The 19,581-nt window shown below is 40.5% G+C and overlaps 1 protein-coding gene and 1 long non-coding RNA gene across 3 annotated transcripts; one reads left to right on the top strand and one right to left on the bottom strand.

The window, feature by feature from the left end:
* Nucleotides 1-142: 142 nt before the first annotated feature.
* On the top strand, nt 143-1,542 carry LOC129719213 (uncharacterized). Of its 2 annotated transcripts, none has more exons than XR_008727147.1 (3): nt 143-277; nt 420-1,142; nt 1,199-1,542. It is a non-coding gene; the product is annotated as an uncharacterized LOC129719213 (long non-coding RNA). The 2 variants fall into 2 exon arrangements; XR_008727146.1 differs by lacking the exon at nt 143-277 and adding an exon at nt 295-370.
* Nucleotides 1,543-7,767: 6,225 nt separating this feature from the next.
* On the bottom strand, nt 7,768-14,272 carry LOC129719205 (uncharacterized). The gene is made up of 8 exons (XM_055670733.1): nt 9,713-14,272; nt 9,542-9,648; nt 9,386-9,475; nt 9,224-9,319; nt 9,079-9,156; nt 8,650-9,016; nt 7,975-8,233; nt 7,768-7,916 (listed from the first exon to the last, which is right to left on the bottom strand). The coding sequence occupies exons 1-6, from the start codon at nt 9,864-9,866 to the stop codon at nt 8,885-8,887; spliced, it is 657 nt and encodes a 218-aa protein (XP_055526708.1). The 5' UTR covers nt 9,867-14,272; the 3' UTR covers nt 7,768-7,916; nt 7,975-8,233; nt 8,650-8,884.
* Nucleotides 14,273-19,581: the final 5,309 nt, after the last annotated feature.

Genomic DNA, 19,581 nt, shown 5'->3' with positions numbered 1-19,581 from the left:
TGACGCAAATCAGCCCTTTTGTGCGGGAAGGTATTCCCGATCAACCACTCTTTATGCACCTTTATGAAACGACAACAACTGAAATCAATCGATATAGGTTCAAAACTAATCGATAGCGATCGTTCTCGTTTCACGAAGAAACTTAAAGCAGGCATGTCCAAACCCACCACACCACTTGCGTGTGTGTTTTAGGCGATTTTTTTTTTAGTTTAAAAATAGTTTATTTGACACGGCACGATACAAATTATGTTTAACTGAGCCAAGTACGCCAAGCCAAGTAAGTGTTTTTTTTTTAATTCTTAGTTAGCAGGGAAAAGAGGGAGGCCTCTTTTTATTCTCGTGGCCGACTACGAGCTAGTGGGGATTTAAGGTGAGAGGAGGGGTGTTACAATTTTGTTTTTAACTATTTTATATTACAGAATGTATTCATTTGTACGTGGCTAACCAGTGATGTTCTATTTGAGTAGTTTTGGTCTGAGGTGTCTGCGTAAACATAGAGATGCCGAGTCTTCGTTTTAGTGTCTCCAGCCGGGTGTATCTTTCTCATTCAGTTTGTGACAGAAATTGTATTCTAGCAAATAGATAAAAGAAATCAAATTTTAATGCCAGCATTAAATATAAATCCGTATAGCTGTGTCATGTACTGGAGATCACCGCTTCCCAGAATGTCTCTAACGGGTACGTTCGGTTGTTTTCCTCGGGCCCGAAGGGAATCTATAAGCTCAGACCTAACACCACAGTATTCGGTACACGACCAAACAACATGCTCGATGTCATGGTAGCCATCGCCACAAACGCAGTGATTACTGTCTACAAGCCCTATACGAAAGAGATGCGTGTTTAACGTGTAGTGATTGGACATAAGTCTGGACATCACGCGAATGAAGTCGCGACCTACATCCAACCCCTTGAACCATGCTTTCGTCGATACTTTAGGAAAAATGGAATATAGCCACCGTCCCAGTTCATCTGAGTTCCATGATGATTGCCAACTGTTGAGTGTTTTCTGACGCAAAATGCTATAAAATTCACCATCAGCAATTGGTCTTACATAAATATCGCCATCAATAGCACCCACCTTAGCTAAAGCGTCAGCCTCTTTATTGCCCGGAATGGAACAATGAGAAAGGACCCACGCTAAGGTAACCCGGTAATTTTTATCTGTTAAAGCACTTAAAAACCGCTATAGTTTCCCCAGGAAATACGGGGTGTGCTTCACAGTCTTCATCGATCGCAGAGCCTCAATGGCACTGAGACTGTCTGTGAAGATGAAGTAGTGGTCTATGGGCAGGGCTTCGATGATCCCAATAGAGTACTGAATAGCAGCAAGTTCTGCGACGTACACGGAAGCAGGAGCATCGAGTTTGTAGGAGGCGGTAAAGTTTTCGTGGAAAACACCGAAGCCAGTGGACTCATCTAGATTAGATCCGTCAGTGTAAAACCTTTTATCACAACTAACATGTTTAAACTTATTGGAAAAAATCTTAGGGATCTCTTGGGGTCGCAATTGATCCGGGATACCAGAAATGTCTTGTTTCATGGTGGTGTCGAAGAATATAGCATTATAAGAAGTATCTAAAAGTGCGACATTGGAGGAATCGTATGAAGAAGGATTAATATCTTGAGCCATATAGTCAAAATATAAAGTCATAAATCTGGATTGAGATTGAAGGTCGACCAACATCTCGAAATTTTCAATTACTAATGGGTTCATAACTGTGCATCGAATTAGTAACCGGTAAGAGAGATTCCAAAAACGATGTTTCAACGGAAGAATACCCGCTAGCACTTCAAGACTCATCGTATGGGTCGACTGCATGCAACCCAAGGCAATACGCAAACAACGATATTGTATTCTCTCTAATTTTATAATGTGCGTATTCGCGGCGGAGCGAAAGCAAAAACAGCCGTACTCAATTACAGACAATATCGTTGTTTGGTATAACCTTAGAAGGTCTCCTGGGTGAGCACCCCACCAAGTTCCGGTAATCGTACGAAGAAAATTAATCCTCTGTTGGCATTTGTGTGTCAGATACCTAATATGACAAGCCCAGGTGCATTTAGAGTCGAACCAGACCCCGAGATATTTAGCGACTAAAACCTGAGAGATCGTTTTACCCGTTAGTAGGAGCTGCAGCTGAGCTGGGTTATGCTTCCTAGAAAAAACGACCAGCTCAGTTTTCTCCGGAGAGAATTCGATACCCAGCTTAAGAGCCCATTCAGACAAATTGTCTAAGGTATCTTGCAATGGTCCTTGCAGATCGCTAGCCTCGCTACCAGTAATGGATACAACGCTATCGTCTGCAAGTTGCCTTAGCGTGCATAAATTTGCAAGACATTCATCGATGTCATTGACGTAAAAATTATATAAGAGAGGACTTAAACATGAGCCCTGGGGGAGGCCCATATAACTAATTCGGGAAGTTGTCGAATCGCCATGTGAGAAATACATATGCTTTTCTGACAACAAATTGAGCAAAAAGTTATTCAAATTTGGTGAAAGTCCCTGCGAATGAAGTTTCGCGCTTAAAACTTCTACAGAGACAGAGTCAAAAGCCCTCTTAATATCCATGAACGCAGAAGCCATTTGCTCTTTTCGAGCAAAGGCTAGTTGAATTTCAGTAGAAAGCAACGCTAGGCAATCGTTCGTCCCTTTGCCCCGGCGAAAGCCAAATTGAGTATCTGAAAGTAAACCATTTGTTTCGACCCATCTGTCTAACCGTAAGAGGATCATTTTCTCCATTAATTTCCGGAGGCAAGAGAGCATCGCAATCGGCCTATATGAATTGTGATCAGAGGCAGGTTTTTCGGGCTTCCGAATAGCAATGACTTTTACCTCCCTCCAGTCTTGCGGAACAATATTTAGCTCAAGAAACTTGTTGAACAAATTCAACAAGCGTCTTTTTGCAGAGTCGGGTAGATTCTTCAACAGGTTGAATTTTATTCTATCTAACCCTGGAGCCTTATTGTTGCACGACAGGAGAGCCATTGAAAATTCCAACATCGAAAATGGAGGCTCTTCCGTAGTTACTAATAACGCGTCGCGAAAGGTTTTCTGTTCCGGTACAGAGTCCGGACAGACCTTTTTGGCAAAATCGAGTATCCAGCGATCTGAATACTCCTCACTTTCATTCGAAACGTCACGGTTCCGCATGCGCCTGGCGGTATCCCAAAGAGTGCTCATCGCTGTTTCCCTCGACAACGCGTTTACGAACCGCCGCCAGTACCCGCGTTTTTTGGCCTTTACTAAGCTCTTCATCTGCCTGCCCAGTGCCTCGTACTTTCGAAGCAGGTTGATAGTGCCGTACTCCCGGTAGTCCTTATACGCCGCGGACCTTCGCGCGTACAGCTCAGAGCACTCTTTGTCCCACCATTTGTTGGGAGGGCGCTGTCTAATCGTTACCCTGGGTATCGGTGTCGTCTGAGCTTGAGTCGCGGCGTCGATTATCAAGCCAGCTAAGAACGCGTATTCTTCCTCCGGAGGAAGTTCCTCGTGAGTCTCGATAGATTGCGCTTTAATAGACTCATAACACTTCCAATCAATATTACGTGTAAGGTCGTAGGAAATATTGATTGGGTTCGGGGGAGTTGAACCGTTAGCAATTGATATAACGATTGGAAGATGATCACTACCGTGGGGATCGTTGATTACTTTCCACTGGCAATCTAACGCTAGTGATGTCGAGCAGAGGGATATGTCAAGCACGCTTTCACGTGCTGGAGGATTAGGTACACGTGTCGCTTCCTCAGTATTCAAAAGTGTCATATTGAAGTCGTCGATCAAGTTACAGATTAAAGAAGATCGGTTGTCGTCGTACAGCGACCCCCATAGCGAACAGTGAGAGTTAAAATCTCCCAAAATCAAAAAAGGGGCGGGAAGCAATTCTGCTATATCAAGGAGTTGCTTCTGTTCAATCCGCGCGGATGGGGGAATATATAATGAAACAAGGCAAAGGTCTTTTCCATTCATATTCGTTTGAATGGCAACAACTTCAATATTCGAGAGCGAGGGAGGTCGATTCTGAAAAAAGAATAGCACTTTTTGATCCCTAAAAGTACCCCTCCACCGTGTGAGTCTCGATCTCGACGAATGATGTTGAAATCGTGGAAATTAAGTTGGTCATTTGAATTGAGAAAAGTTTCACAGAGCGCGAACGCATCACAATTGTATGTGTTTATCAAATGTGAAATTAAATCGAATTTGGGGATGATACTTCTGCAGTTCCACTGTAACACAGTGACAAAATTCCTAACCTCTTTCGACGTATTAGTCATCGAAAGATACGATAGCTGAAATGAGGGGCCAAGTTGCTGTGAGTTGCTTCAAATAGGTTTTCACTGTAGGGAGAAGGGCAAGAAGAATGTTTTGTAGGGGATCTGGTATGTTGAATGTTTCAAATATCCAGTCCACAATATCAGAGAATTTTATGAACCCTGTTTCTTTTATGTCTTCTGATCGAGAAATGGGTGCACGAGAGGTTTTTGGTGCTCCAGGAAGCGGTGGGTACTCCTGGTTTAATTTGAAATTAAAACCGGGGGGCACTTGCTTCGGTTTTTCTTCACCGCTTCCTTTTTGTGTTGTCTTATTGGTCATCAGAGTTGAGCATTCTCCTCTTCCTAGATCCCTCTGGCAAGGCATAAGAAAACCCTTCGACGGGATCATCAGATGTACCCTCATCGGTTGGCAAAAAGGAAAAGATGTTTCCTGTCGAGGGTGGCTCAGCCTTCTTAAGCATTTCTGCAAAAGAGCGCTTTGATCGTTCCTTAAGGGAACGCTTAATTTTTTCCTCGCGCTGTTTGTACGCGGGACACGCCGAAAGGTCATGCCGAGTTCCCTCGCAGTAAAGACACTTTTCAGTATCCTCACTGCAAGCGGTCTCAGCATGATTGCCTCCGCACTTGCTGCAGCGTGCCTTGTTGCAGCAGTAGGTGGCTGTATGACCTAACTGCTTGCAGTTTTGGCAATGCATGACCCGCGGTACAAACAGACGAACCCTGTCCAAAGAGATGTAGTTCGGCAGTGCGGATCCGGCGAATGTTACACGGAAGGAATCAGAAGGGAGGAATTTCTTCTTCCCTTCTTCGATGGATACTGAATGCAATTGCTTGACATCCAGTATCTTTACATCTTGAATCAGGGGGTTCTTGAAGCAGCCAACCCCGTGACGCAAAATGTCATCGACCGTGAGGCTTCCTTCGGTAACCACACCGTCGATCTCCACGTCCTTGGCAGGGATGTACACGCGGTACTCTCTCGTGAAGAGCTTGTAGCTAGCAATTGCGTTTGCTTGCTTCAAGCTACTCACGACAACTCGCAGTTTGTTCGGTCTAACCTTTGTAATTTCGGTTACGTCCGAAAACTGTTTTGCCAGGTCCTTGCCTATTTGTATAATGTTAAGAGGCTTCTTTATGGGCCTAAAGAAAACTACGAACGGACCTTTCGAAGCATCTGGGTAAGCTTTCACCCGTGTTGCCGGTACCCTTGGTACGGGGCTAGGTAGCGGGGAAGGTAGAGGGGAATTGATGGGGGAGATCTCAATCTCTTCCCCATTTGTTTCCACATCCAGGAATAGTTGCACCTGCATGTCGTCTATTTTGCGGGAGCGTTACGCCCTACCGCACACAAACGATAAACATTCGAATGTGGGGGGGGGGGGATCAAGTAGTTGATATTAAATTTTAAAAACAATTTTTCAAACTACAATGGATCAAAATAAAAAAAACAGTAATACTAACACTAATAACAATAGTAATAATAGTAATAATAATAATAATAATTATAACAATAATAATAATAATAACAATAATAATAATAATTATTATAATAATAACAATAATAAAAATAATATTAATAATAATGATAAAAAATCTAAAGTGAATACTTCACCGAACGTCTAAGTCACGACCTCACGGCTGATAGTTGGATTAATCGAGTGTCTCCGCAGAACAAACAATGTCGATCCAGCTTCGTGTTGTGACACAGTGGCCGTATCTTACACTCGACCTTGTAGATGCCACTTGTAGTTGACTTCCACTCGCTCGATCGTATGATGGTCCGTGCTGCTAGCGGGGTAACAGCGGTGCGGGAGAATTATTCTTGCTGATATATCAGCTGCGTATCTGATCACTGGCGGGGTAGCCTGCCCCTACCAGTGTGCAGAAGATGTTTCTGCCGATAAACTGCAGGCTATTGTTATCGCGCAGCACAAGAACTGATCGACAAAAAAAAAACACCCGTACGATAACTCATGTATTGTTATTTTGCGAATCAAACGGAGATAAACAATTTGCGTCTAATCAAGACGAAAGCAAAACAACGAATGTGTTTTAGGCGATGCCACGGAGGGTTTTTTCATTGCCCTTCAGTGCTTATACAAAACCGAAACCTACAGTGTTCTAAATAAAACAGCCCTTCAGAAGCTTCGGCAAACACATGCCCGAATGTTCCCGAATTCGTGAGCCCTCGGAAGCCCGCTTGCTAACACGTGTTTTCTCAAACACATAATGTTTACAAAAGTACATATGAAAAAAAATATTGTAGGTGGTTGTATCCGTTGACTACCGTCAAGCTTTCCAATATTATACCATTGTCGATCTAGTCGTGGCGACCAATGCTTGTGTGTTCCCCGAAACTGCGAGCCCTCGGTTGCCTCATGTGCCGAAGTTAAAAAACCCTCGGCTCGCGTGTTCACGAATGGCTCTCCAGTGTTTTGTCTTTAGCCCAGCGACGGAGGGTAGTACGAATAGCCCTGCGTGGTGTGTTCGTTAGCAGATGGGCTCCACGCGCTTTGGTGGGCTGTGTTTTCCCCATGCCTGACTTAAAGAGTGGTTGGTCGGGTTGTGATTTCAGAGAAAAATTAGAATTTTGCGCTCTAACTGACAACCGCAACTGACAACCGAAAATGACAATCTCAGACAGCACTGTTAAAAATGCGACTCATGAACTTGTTTGTCAAAGCGTATGCACACTTAATTTACTTCAATTGAAATTGAATAGCATTGACTTAAAACCGCCTTGATTCCTTCACTCAAGCAACTGGACTAGCAAAATTCATTGAAATGCCTTATGAATTTTTGCCACAAGAAAACAGTATTAATTCCATTAGCTTACCTTATGAAATAGGCCAAGATCATTTAATGTTACGCACTATGCATTCCATACGACAACCTTATGAATTTTGAAGTTTTAGAAATAAGAAAATTAAAAATTCTTACGTGTGAAATTTTAGTTGATAGAATTATGAAATTCTATATCCATTCTCTTGTTCATCACTTTTTTTTGTTTTCCAAATAATCTAATATCGCAATATCTCTTTCACTACTTTACGGCTTCTAACTGTTATGCATGATGCAAGTACAGTTTTTTTGCACGGGCGTTTTGCATAATTCGAGCTCGCAGGAGTGAAGACGACATGAGATATAAGATCATTTGAAAAATACTGGAAATTAGCACCGTGTTCAAAGCCAACAGCAAATACAGAAGTCGGCAATCTGCAAATGATAAATAAATTATAAGATGTAAATATGTAACTTAACATTACAAAATTTGTATGTCCATTGTATTCTATGCATGGCATTTTATTTTTAAAAAAATTTCCATTCGCTTCTGACCTTAACACAATTTCATCCCGCAACTACATCTACGATTAATCTCTAGGGTCTATTACCAACCCAAAATAATGACAAATTGGAGTAGATCGTTCTTTGCAATGTGCCGTGAAAATAACGGACACCCCTTGAACATTCGGAATAAAAAAATCAAACATATTTTCTTTGAGGCCACGGCATAAATCTTTGGCAGACGGATCTTTGGTGTTTTTGCTGATATATTGTGCGATAGGCTCAAACAATAAACTCCGCTTCTTGGAAGGATCTGCCGGATTTCCCAGGATTTGCTTCCGGTAATCAATGTCCAACTAAAATATAATAGGAAGAATAAGATAAAAAAGCTTCAAACAATTTCCAAAATATTACCAGCTGGTATCCGAATTCCTCGGCCAGGTGCGGGAAACTGTGGATAATGTGACTGACCTTCGAGTGTTGTCGCAAAGAAGCTTGTCTAGCAGGAAAACTAACCTCCCACTGCGACAAGACAGTCATCCATGGCAATTTGTTCAATTCCAGCCAGGTTGTTGCAGATACTACTCCTGGCAAAAATTCTACGGACTCGATACTATTGCCGTTAGGTGAAATGTGCTGCTTCTCTTTTTGCTTTTGGCATGTAATACGTCTCCTAGCAGAAAATAAAAAAAGTCATCGATATGATCATACTCACATAAGATGCAGATATGGCCTTGTGTAAAAATTACATATCGCAATATTTTGTGGAGAGTAATCTGTTTTTTTTTTTACAAATTGTTGTGCAATCGTGCTCAATGCTTTTTATTTTAGAATTTCTTTTGTGCAAATCCTTAGTTACGCATTATGGTTAAGGGTTGGGGTGGTATTGACAAATGTTATGAATTGTTACAAAAGAATGGGGGTTCGTAAAAATGACAATTTTTGCATTCCAAAGATCGCGAAAGAATTTTAAATACTGATTGAGAATCTCAATCTTCGTGAGACAACCGAAACGAAATATCACGGTGATGCCTCATATTTACATGCATTGTTTTGATATTTTCACTATCATATCTTATTCATCATTACCTTTTTTTCTTCGTAAATAACCCCACGATAACGTCGCTCAAATCATCGACTGCCTCGGCCGATGTCTTACGGTTCAGAGTTAAATGGTATCTTATAGCTACGGTATCGACAACGAGCTTTCTACCGGCATCGGACAGGCTATACGTTTCAGCTGTCTGCAACAACTGTTTGCCGTAAATAGATTGTTTTAAAAGCTGCTTCAATAAATCAGGAGTGAGCCGACGAGATGAAGGAATCAAAATCGGTGCGCTTTCTTCTTGTGGAGCTTCGCAGCTGATGCTTGAAAGGAGGCACGACCAGCACTTGGATACGGCTCGTTTGATGGATCATTGTCGTCTTTCTGATTACTGTTAAGTGCTCTTGAATTCTAGAAACAGAAGCAGAGAGAAAGTGTTAAAGCTTACAAGTTCATCTGGTATTTTTTAATACCTCGTAGTGACGTGTTATGTCTTCACAAGAAAGCGCTACGAGGTCTTCGCTTTCTTCGTCAAGATCTTGTGATGTGTTCTGAAAAATAGGAAAAGCATTAGATCATACACTTTCAAGCTCTTCCACATGAGAATATTTTACGCACCTGTTTCAATCTCGTTACTGTACTGAGGTCAAAACACTCTGTTGAGCTAGGAGGCGGACCTTTGGTTATAAATATACCTTCCTCGGTTTCAGAGTCCTAGAAAAGAGAAATAGTCAAATATTTATAAACATGGCATCACAAAAATAGTGAAAGCTCAAACACTTCTGTTGGTTGCTCGGCTTGTGGATGATTCTCAACGCCCGCATGAATCGAATCTACCTTTTCCGAAACTAGTGTCACGTTATGTAGATCCTATAGCATAGAAACGAAAAAAATACATAGTGATTCCAATATTTCGTTTCGCATGCGCCAGCTTACTATCCAGGACCATAACTGTCGCGTGTCAACCTCTGGTTGTACTCCGATTGAGGTCAACAGCTCCTCTTCCGTGAATGTTAGTAGCTGGATTGTAGTGATTTTCGCTCCTGCAAAGAAAATGCCATTTTAGTTCATTAAGTTGCCTTGAGATTATCTTTTGTAGCAACTTACGTCGAAATAATTCCAGATCGACTCCTGGTGCACCGTTCAACAAATCCGCAATTAGCTTTAGTTCGTCGATAGTGGTGGACGCCATTTTTGCTTTTACATACGCCTTTCTTATAACTTTTTCACTCAAGCAGCACCAATGAATTTCATAAGGCATGGCAATGAAAATCCAATGTATGACGTAAGAAAATCGCACGTAGGTGTAAAAAAAATCCTGGGTAGCGTATGTAATTCATGTTTGCCGTATGAATTCTCAGTTTTCCCTAATTTTGCTATTTCATAAGGCGAGCCTTATGAATTTTGCTAGTCTAGTTACCTGAGTGTTGCCCCCGACTATGCAGCAGAGCCGCATTGATATGGCTTGCAATCAGAATGTTCTACGAATAAACTAATTGTAATTCATCGTCCACATACATAGTTTTTGACTGGTAAATGACCGCCGGTTAAAACCTCAACAAAAAAATGTGTCGATGAGATATACGGGAAAAAGACCTCTGAATTTCGTTCAGGGATTTAGAGGTACGGCTCAAGAGTTTCGTCTTCTCGAAAGAAGTCACTATTCTAAATTTCAGCACAATCGGACTTCGGGAAGTCGTGCGGGTGAAATTATACTTTTCTACTAATGAAAAAATGTTCAATTACAAAAAAAAATGTGATGCCAAATTCCTTAGAGATGCAATAAACGTTAGAATCTAGTGTTTTTTTGTAAGATTTGGACCACTGCGACCATTATTTTGATCTTTTGTGGTTAAAAAAATATTTATATATTTTGAAGCTGGGAAACTCTCTCAGCTTCAATTTATTTTTACCATTGAGGACATTTTTCGAAAAACCGAAGCTTCTGAGCCCTACCGCTAAACGAAATTCAAAGGCCTAGTTTTCCCATAACTTCTGTTGGTTTTCTACAATTCCTGTGCTTCAGAAAGTCTTTTTTGAAGTAGAATACTTCTCTCAGGAAGTTCGGCTACATAGGGATGTGAAATGAAAATCTAAAACCGAAAAAAGTGAAAAATATGTCCAATTTCAAATGCTAATAAATCGGTTAGTATTCGATGGAATTCCTTCGTTCTTGCAGCAATAGATTGGAAAATCTTCTAAGATTCTTCCAAAAAGAAGATAATTGTAGTTTTATTATTCACACTATTGTACTATTGAAAATAGTCAAGCCTTGTCAAAACGAAAAATTCGACCTCTGATTGGTCGTTATATGATTGCTTCTCAAGCACGGTCGACAGAATCATATACCTTGCAATTTGAAACATGCTATTTGGCCTATATAAGAGCCTGTTTCAGCCGAAGCCGCTCATAATAGTTCTAGACAGCGACAACAGTGCAGTGGATACCAGCGATGGCGGAAAGCGGCCAAAGCTGTGGCGTAGCAATGGGTAGCGAGCGGATTCCAGCAACGATAGCAGCTGGGCCAGCTGATGCAGGGACAGTGGATACCAATGGTAGCGTATAGCGGCCACAATTGTGGCATGGCTGTGGATAGCGAACTAGTTGCAGTGAGGCACTTTAGTGAAATGAAGTCTCTATGTGATAGTGGGCATTAGTAAATACATTCAATGAAAAGTTGACTCATTTTGACAACACGTGAGCCGTCTAGTTTGAAGTGTTAAATCAGCTTTTCACTGTTTATTTTATCACAAGGAATACTTTATTCGCACTGTCAGTGATAACGCAAAGATGTGATCGGCATATTATCCGATAGTAAAATGAACAACAAATTGTCCTTTTCAGGATGAAATAAAAACTTGATTGAAGAGTTAATATTTTCTAATGAGGTAATTAACATTTTTAAATTTGTAAAAGTAATAAATTTTACTTCATCTCCGTGTCTCAAAACGTACTGAATTATCTTTTCCTTCAGTCATGAGCAAGACATCCGAAAAAATTTCATCTCAAAATTTAAAAATGGTCAAGCGGTCAAGCCCCAACCATGACAAGCAACTTACTATATTATTAAAAATGGTCAATCCTTGTTGAAGCGCAAAATTCGATTGATCTGATTAGTCAAAGTTTATTTACTAGAAAAAATGACTGACACGTAAGCAGCCGGGTTATCTTTCTTGTAAAAGTATTCTACTTCATCCTTGCGGTCGTGGCTTTGCACACAACCCTCCTGTGATTTTTTTTTTGAAAATTTGTTTCCTGAGATAACATAAATGTTTTCCAGTACCGCAAAAGTGTACAGCGCATCGTTTCTATGTCTGTCTCTTGCATCTTCAAAATTGAGCTTAATAGACATAGTTGTCCCACGACTTTTATTTTATATATCATGGCATTGTTGTGATAAATACATCAAATCGCCAAAAGCATGCGAACTCTAACAAACCCGTACCCGATGTTGTCGTATCATATTCACTAACCGATCTAAAAATAGGCGAAATGGTGCCCATCGCTGATGGCAATAAATCGTACATGCCTTTAATGATGAATATGATATTATTGGAAATTAGTAAGCTGCGACCCAGCTGTGTTCAACACAGCAATCTATTAAAAAGAGAGCATTCAATAAATTTTATTATGCTTCCAACTGTCATCCGAACTAGACGTTCTCATTCCACACTCTCAATTTGTGTGTCGCTTGAACAAGGCACTCTATGGACTCAAACAATCCAGCAGAGTTTGGAACGCCAAACTGGACGCCGCGCCGAAGAAGATGGGGCTAATAAAATCCGATTACGACCCGTGCTTATATTACTGGATCCAAGATGGAAAGACTGTGTTTGTTGCGGTGTACGTTGAAGACGTGCTGATATTTGCTAACAATGAAGCAGTTGAGAACGATATCAAGGCAAAGCTCAGCAGTACCTTCCGAATGAAGGACTTGGGACCTGTGATGAGCTGCTTGGGCATTCGTGTTACCCGAGCGGAAGGTTCAGTGTCGCTGGACCAGGAGGCTTATATTGATTCCATCTTGCGTCGATTCAACATGTCAAATGCGAAGGCTGTTACTACTCCAATGAACGCTGCAGAAAAGCTCACGAAAGAATTAGCACCGCAGACACCGGAAGAGATTGAATGAATGAAAGTGATTTCATACCAGGAGGCTGTTGGGTGTTTGATGTACTTGGCACAGTGCACCAGACCAGACATCCTTTTCGCCGTGAACCTAATGAGTCGATTCAATACGAATCCTGGACTGAGACACTGGGAAGCCGTTAAGCATATTTTCCGGTACCTTAAAGGTACATCGAAGATGATGTTGCAGTATTCTGTAACCGGCGATTCAAAGCTGATAGGTTATACCGATGCGGATTGGGCATCCGATCTCGACGACAGACGATCTACGAGTGGATATGTGTTTGTCATGCAAGGCGGAGCAGTATCTTGGAGCTGTAGGCGTCAAACCACCGTATCACTATCAACCTGCGAAGCGGAGTACATGGCCCTATCTGCTGCGGTACAAGAGGCGTCATGGTGGCGAGGACTGGTGTCGCAGTTCGGTCAAGATGACCCAATCGAATTACGGTGTGACAACCAGAGCACGATTTGCATTGCAAGAAACGGCGGATATACACCACGAACGAAGCACATCGATATCCGGCACCATTTTATACGTGATGCACTGGATCGGAATATTGTTTCGCTGAACTACGTCAAGACTGATGAGCAAGTAGCAGATGGTCTAACAAAAGCATTACAACGTGTCAAACTCGAACGCAATCGAGCAACAATGGGTTACTCAACTGAGGTCAGCAGCTTAAGAAGGAGTATTGGAAATTAGTAAGCTGCGACCCAGCTGTGTTCAACACAGCAATCTATTAAAAAGAGAGCATTCAATAAACTTTATTATACTTCCAACTGTCATCCGAACTAGACGTTATCATTCCACACTCTCAATAGATATTCTTTGCTCGATCAAGACAAACTTAAAAATACCTTGCATTCTAATTTTTTTGTGAAAGGACAATATTATATACTGCGCTAAACCGTTCATAGGCAACACTACCGTTTATTTTCGGTAGTCGTTATTTTAAAACTACCCGATCAACCACTCTTTATGCACCTTTATGAAACGACAACAATTGAAATCAATCGATATTGGTTCGAAACTAATCGATAGCGATTGTTCTCGTTTCATGAAGAAACTTAAAGAGTGGTTGGTCGGGTAACGATGCATGAATACATGAAAATTTTACACTAGAAGCAGTTGCGAAAAATCTCATAACTCTTATCTTCAAGCATCTATAGTTCTGAAAAGAACCGATTCCATAATATTCAGTTAGAAATTCTTGCTACAGAACGCTGATAATCGCACCATGAATATTTTGCTTGACCGCGCATAATAAAGTTTGCTCTCCGCTGTGCCCTCCAGTAGCTGTGCCAGCTAAATATTCTGCGGCGTACGATGGTAACTGTTGCTGCCGTATGCAAAATAAAGGTGTAACATGTTCCGCAGTGCCTGGAAGTTGACTCGTATGCAGCTCTCGTTTCTCAATGTCGCGTACCTTTAACAGCTGCACTGCTCTCGCTATTGTGTAACAAACTAAACTGAAGCAGAATTTTCTACACGCAGCTTTTTGTATCGAGTTCAGAGAAGATTTTTGCAATTAAGGCGTGGCTACGTGGCTTGGAGAAAGAAAAACAAACCAAAACACCTTCGATACTACTGAGTGATTTTCATAAGCATCAAAATAAAGTTTTTGCTTTCCCGATGCGAAAATCACTCTGGTTCTTAGATTAACTAATTTTCGTTTCTAATATTTGACTGATAACGGTGTTCGAGTGGGCACAAACATATAATTAAACCGGAAAATCACTCATTTACCAGTGAAAATTCTTGAAATGAGGGTTATGTCTTGTGATAAACTGTTAATAGGCAACACTACCGTTTATCTTTGGTGCGCCCTGGCCGTTATTGTAAAAATGATTATTGAGAAATAGATGAACATTTCACACTAGTAGTAGCTGTGAAAATTCTCATAACTCTTATCTTCAAGTATTTATTGTTCTTAAAAGAACCGATTCCATAATCTTCAGCTCGAAATGTGTGCTACAGAATGCTAATGATCGCACTACCACCGGTAGCATTGAATATTTGTTGGCCGCGCATAAAATTTGCTCTTCGCTGTTCCCCTCCAAATATCATGCAGTGTACGATGGTGCCTGTTGCTGCCGTATGCAAAATAAAACCGAACCGATTCCATAATCTTCATGTGTGCTACAGAACGCTGATAATCGCACCAACGGTAGCTTTGAATATTTTTCTTGGCCCTTCCGCTGTGCCCTCCAGTAGCTGCGCCAGCTAAATATTCTGCAGCGTACGATGGTAACTGTTGCTGCCGTATGCAAAATAAAGGTGTAACATGTTCCGCAGTGCCTGGAAGTTGACTCGTATGCAGCTCTCGTTTCTCAATGTCACGTACCTTTAACAGCTGCAGCACTGCTCTCGCTTATGTGTAACAAACTAAACTGAAGCTAAATTTTCTACACGCAGTCTTTGTATCGAGTTTAGAGTAGATTTTTACAATTAAGGCGTGGCTACGTAGCTTGGAGAAAGAGGAACAAACCAAAACACCTTCGATACTACTGAGTGATTTTCAAAAGCATCAAAAGAAAGTTTTTGCTTTCCCGATGCGAAAATCACTCTGGTTCTTAGATTAACTAATTTTCGTTTCTAATATTTGACTGATAACGGTGTTCGAGTGGGCACAAACATACAATTAAACCGGAAAATCACTCAATTTAGCAGTGAAAATTCTTGAAATGAGGGTTATGTCTTGTTGTGATAAACTATTCATAGGCAACACTACCGTTTATCTTTGGTGCGCCCTGGTCGTTATTGTAAAAATGATTATTGAGAAATAGGACACTAGGAGTAGTTGTGAAAATTCTCATAACTCTTATCTTCAAGCATTTATAGTTCTAAAAAGAACCGATTCGATAATCTTCAGCTCGAAATGTGTGCTATAGAACGCTGATGATCGCACCACCACCGGTAGTATTGAATATTTTGTTGGCCGCGCATAAAATTTGCTCTCCGCTGTGCCCTCCAGTAGCTGTGCCAGCAAAATATCCTGCAGCGTACGATGGTAACTGTTGCTGCCGTATGCTAAATAAAGGTGTAACATGCTCCGCACTGTCTGGAAGTTGACTCGTGTGCAGCTCTCGTTTCTCAATGTCGCGTACCTTTAACAGCTGCACTGCACTCGCTATTGTGTAACAAACTAAACTGAAGCTGAATTTTCTGCACGCAGTCTTTTGTATCGAGTTCAGAGTAGATTTTTGCCATTAGGGCGTAGCCACGCAGATTAGACAAAGACAAACAAACCAAAACATTTTGTTGAGTCAAAATATGTAGGCAGTGGAATTTATTTCGTCCATGTTATTGTTATCTGTGCTCGGGAAGCAAGCCAATAACGAGGGAAATGTATGGGAAAGCTTGACCTTGGAACTTTTCACCTTTTTCCACCATTAAGCAGTAAAGTAACGATGTTGAACATAATATCAAAAAATTGTTACACATTTTATCTATCCACCGACATATAAATGACTAAGATGCATTAAGTCGTTCGCTTGCTATAATCGTTTGAAATCTGACGCAATATTTGCCAGTTTCATTTTCAATTTCACAAAGTGTAATCTAGTATAGAAAACAAAGACGTACTCCTACGTCAGAAAGAAGAGATTGAATTAACAGTTTTTCCATGTTAAAAAGAAACCTCCTAGGAATCCAATAGTTGTTGCACACTTTTTCGCGCGAAGCCCCTCCGATTACCCCGCAGCAAGCCGACCCGGTGATCCAAGATCCACGGTCTCTTGCTCGGTGAGCTTTGTCGGGAGTACTATCTGCCCAGATAGTAATACGCATGACAAATCACAACCCAGTACAGGAGCTATTGAAGCGAGCAGCAAATACACCAAGCAAAATTTTGCTACAAAATTTTATAAAGTGATTTTTTTTTTCAACATCTGCATGATACATGGTATGGATGCGGATGCGAATGCGGATGTCAATTTTCATGCGGCTGCTCCGCATTTACGGATACGGATGCGAATATTTGTAACATCTCTAATTATAATGCCTCTTTCATCAGCAGAATTCAATTTGTCTTAATACCAACTTGAACAAAACGTTGAGGAAGACGTTGACTGGTACAAAGCAATTTTAAAGGTTAAATAGCAATTTAATTGAGTAGAGGGAAATTTGATATGAAGTCGAAATTAAAATATTTATAGAATGACTCATTAACAAACCATCAAATATATTCAGCATTTTAATCAATCTCGTTTTCTTTTTAAACAAATATTCATATCCCAGATATGATCACAGATTTTTTTCGCTGGTCAAAAATTTTCACAGATTTTTATTGTCAAATCACAGATTTCGAAATGGCAACTCTGATTGTTAGGTCTATGTTTCTGTCGACTGTGCTTGAGAAGCAATCATGTTAACGACTAATCAGATCAATCGAATTTTACGCTTCAACAAGGATTGACCATTTTCAATAACGTGTGAGGAAAAAAATCCGAACAATTTTTAAATTGGTCTACGATTTCGAAGTGCTGCACAAATCGAAAAATCCAGAAGAGTTGAAAATCCGCTTTCATCTTCCATAAAATGAAGATCCACTTTTATATAACTGGTAACACGACTAGCCGATTCTGTCAAGTGACGCTTAGTTGGGAAAAAGGCGTGGTTGGAAGAAGATCGTCGTAAATTTATTTGCAATTTTTGTGAGCGAAATAAAGAAAAATCTGAGAGTGAAATGTTCCACTATTCTAAAGATCTTGGATATAGAAAAAAAAACATTTATATACATTATTGACAAACTCTTCGAGAATGGAGAAAATCTGATTGCGAACGAAAATGCACTTTGCAAGAGAGCAAAGTTCGAGCGAACGAAGTTGAGAGCGGAAACGCCTGGTCGGTCGGCGTAATCATATCGTGGGCTGGGCAATAAATATCCGATTGATTCAAAAACGGTGAACAAGTATCTGCATGAAACGGGTTTAAAACTTTAAATATAAGTACCATAAAAATGATAAAGTAGTGTTTTGGCCAGACCTTGTATTGTAAAACTATGCTAATGCAACTTTAGCGGATTTGCGGCAAGGCAATATCGGGTTTATCCCGAAAGGATACAATTCTCAAAATGTGCCACAGCTACAGTCTATTAAAAATTTCTGAGCAAATTTGAAGCGAATGATCTACCATAGAGGTTACAAAGCAAAAAACGTCGATTGTTTGATAGAAAAATCAAGAAGGAGCTCAAACAATTGGGCGATGTGGAGCTGAGTTTTTCTTATGAGGTTTGTTAATGAGTTACATTACTTGAATAAACTTACAAGTGTAGAAAAATAAGTTCCGCAAGATTTTTATTTGGAATTGAAAGTTCGTTCGGATTTTTTCCTCATACGTTAATATAGTACGTTGCTTGTCATGATTAGGGCTTGTTTTCAAATTTTGGTTATGCGAAAATTGATTTTTATGCAGATAATGAAAGTTGCGGCTGTCGTGTTCATGACTGAACGAAAAGATAATTCAGTACGTTCTGAGACACGGAGATAAAGTAAAATTTATAACGTTTACAAATTTAAAAATGTGAATTAACTCATTAGAAAATATTAACTCTTCCATCAAGTTTTTATTTCGTCCTGAAAAGGACAATTTGTTGTTCATTTTAGTATCGGATAAGATTCCGATCACATCTTCACGTTATCACTGACAGTGCGAATAAAGTATTCCTTGTGATAAAATAAACAGTGAAAAGCTGATTTAACACTCAAAACTAGACGGCTCATGTGTTGTCAAAATGAGTCAACTTTTCATTGAATGCATTTACTAGTGCCCACTATCGCACAGAGACTGCATTTCACTAAATTGCCTCACTGAATCAGCCGCTATCGATGCTGAGATCCGCTGCAACTAGTGCGCTATCCATGGCCATGCCACAGTTGTGGCCGCTATACTCTGCCATTAGTATCCACTGTCCCTACATCAGCTGGCCCAGCTGCTATCGTTGCTGGAATCCGCTCAACTAGTGCGCTATCCATTCGCGTTGATGGTGTTGCTGATATTTGTTTGGTTTTTGCATGCGAAAAAGAAGGAAGGAAATATTTTTACTTTTGTCATCACGCACATTGTCAAAATTACATATGAGTGTTCACGTAGGTGCGAGAAGCCTTCAAAATCTCTTTCAACGCGAATAACCCTAATTGCTACGCCACAGCTTTGGCCGCTTTCCGCCATCGCTGGTATCCACTGTACTGCTAGTGCTGCTGCTAAGGGAGGACGACTGCTGTTGTCACTGTCTAGAACTATTATGAGCGGCTTCGGCTGAAACAGGCTCTTATATAGGCCAAATAGCATGTTTTAAATTGCAAGGTATATGATTCTGTCTACCGTGTTTGGGAAGCAATCATTTAACGAATAGTACAATAGTTTGAATAATAAAATTACAATTATCTTCATTTGGTAAGAATCTTAGAAGATTTTCCAATCTATCGCTGCAAGAACGAAGGAAATCCATCGAATACTAACCGATTTATTAGCATTTGAAATTGAACATATTTTTCACTTTTTTCGGTTTTAGATTTTCATTTCACATCCCTATGTAGCCGAACTTCCTGAGAGAAGTATTCTACTTCGAAAAAGTGAGAAATACTGCTGAAAGGAAGAAGTTTAATTGACGCAGTTTGCTGCAGCAGTATTGCAGGTAAAATTCAAGGGTGAGCCGTTCGTCGTTCAATCAGTCTGGGGTGAATATCTTTTTTCACAAGCAAGGTAGCGCCTTGCGGTCTTCAGAAGAGTTTTTCCCAGGAAAATTTCCTATAAATATCATGTATTGATATATTTTTAGGAGCCAACTGGTCATCTGTATAGAAAAAGTGGATTTTCCCATATAAAATCGTATGGAAACTTT

Source organism: Wyeomyia smithii, chromosome 1, assembly GCF_029784165.1.
Source record: "Wyeomyia smithii strain HCP4-BCI-WySm-NY-G18 chromosome 1, ASM2978416v1, whole genome shotgun sequence".
Lineage (NCBI taxonomy): Eukaryota > Metazoa > Arthropoda > Insecta > Diptera > Culicidae > Wyeomyia > Wyeomyia smithii.
The sequence above is the reverse complement of the archived record's forward strand: the minus strand, read 5'-3'. Positions and strand labels throughout refer to the sequence as shown.

What these genes read in the sequence shown, in the direction of transcription:
- LOC129719205 (XM_055670733.1), bottom strand. Translation starts at nt 9,866, where the DNA reads ATGCCTTATGAAATTCATTGGTGCTGCTTGAGTGAAAAAGTTATAAGA. An exon ending in AAGCCGAGCAACCAACAGAA is followed by an intron (nt 9,320 to 9,385) that starts GTGTTTGAGCTT and finishes TCTCTTTTCTAG; the next exon opens with GACTCTGAAACCGAGGAAGG. An exon ending in CAGTAACGAGATTGAAACAG is followed by an intron (nt 9,157 to 9,223) that starts GTGCGTAAAATA and finishes CCTATTTTTCAG; the next exon opens with AACACATCACAAGATCTTGA.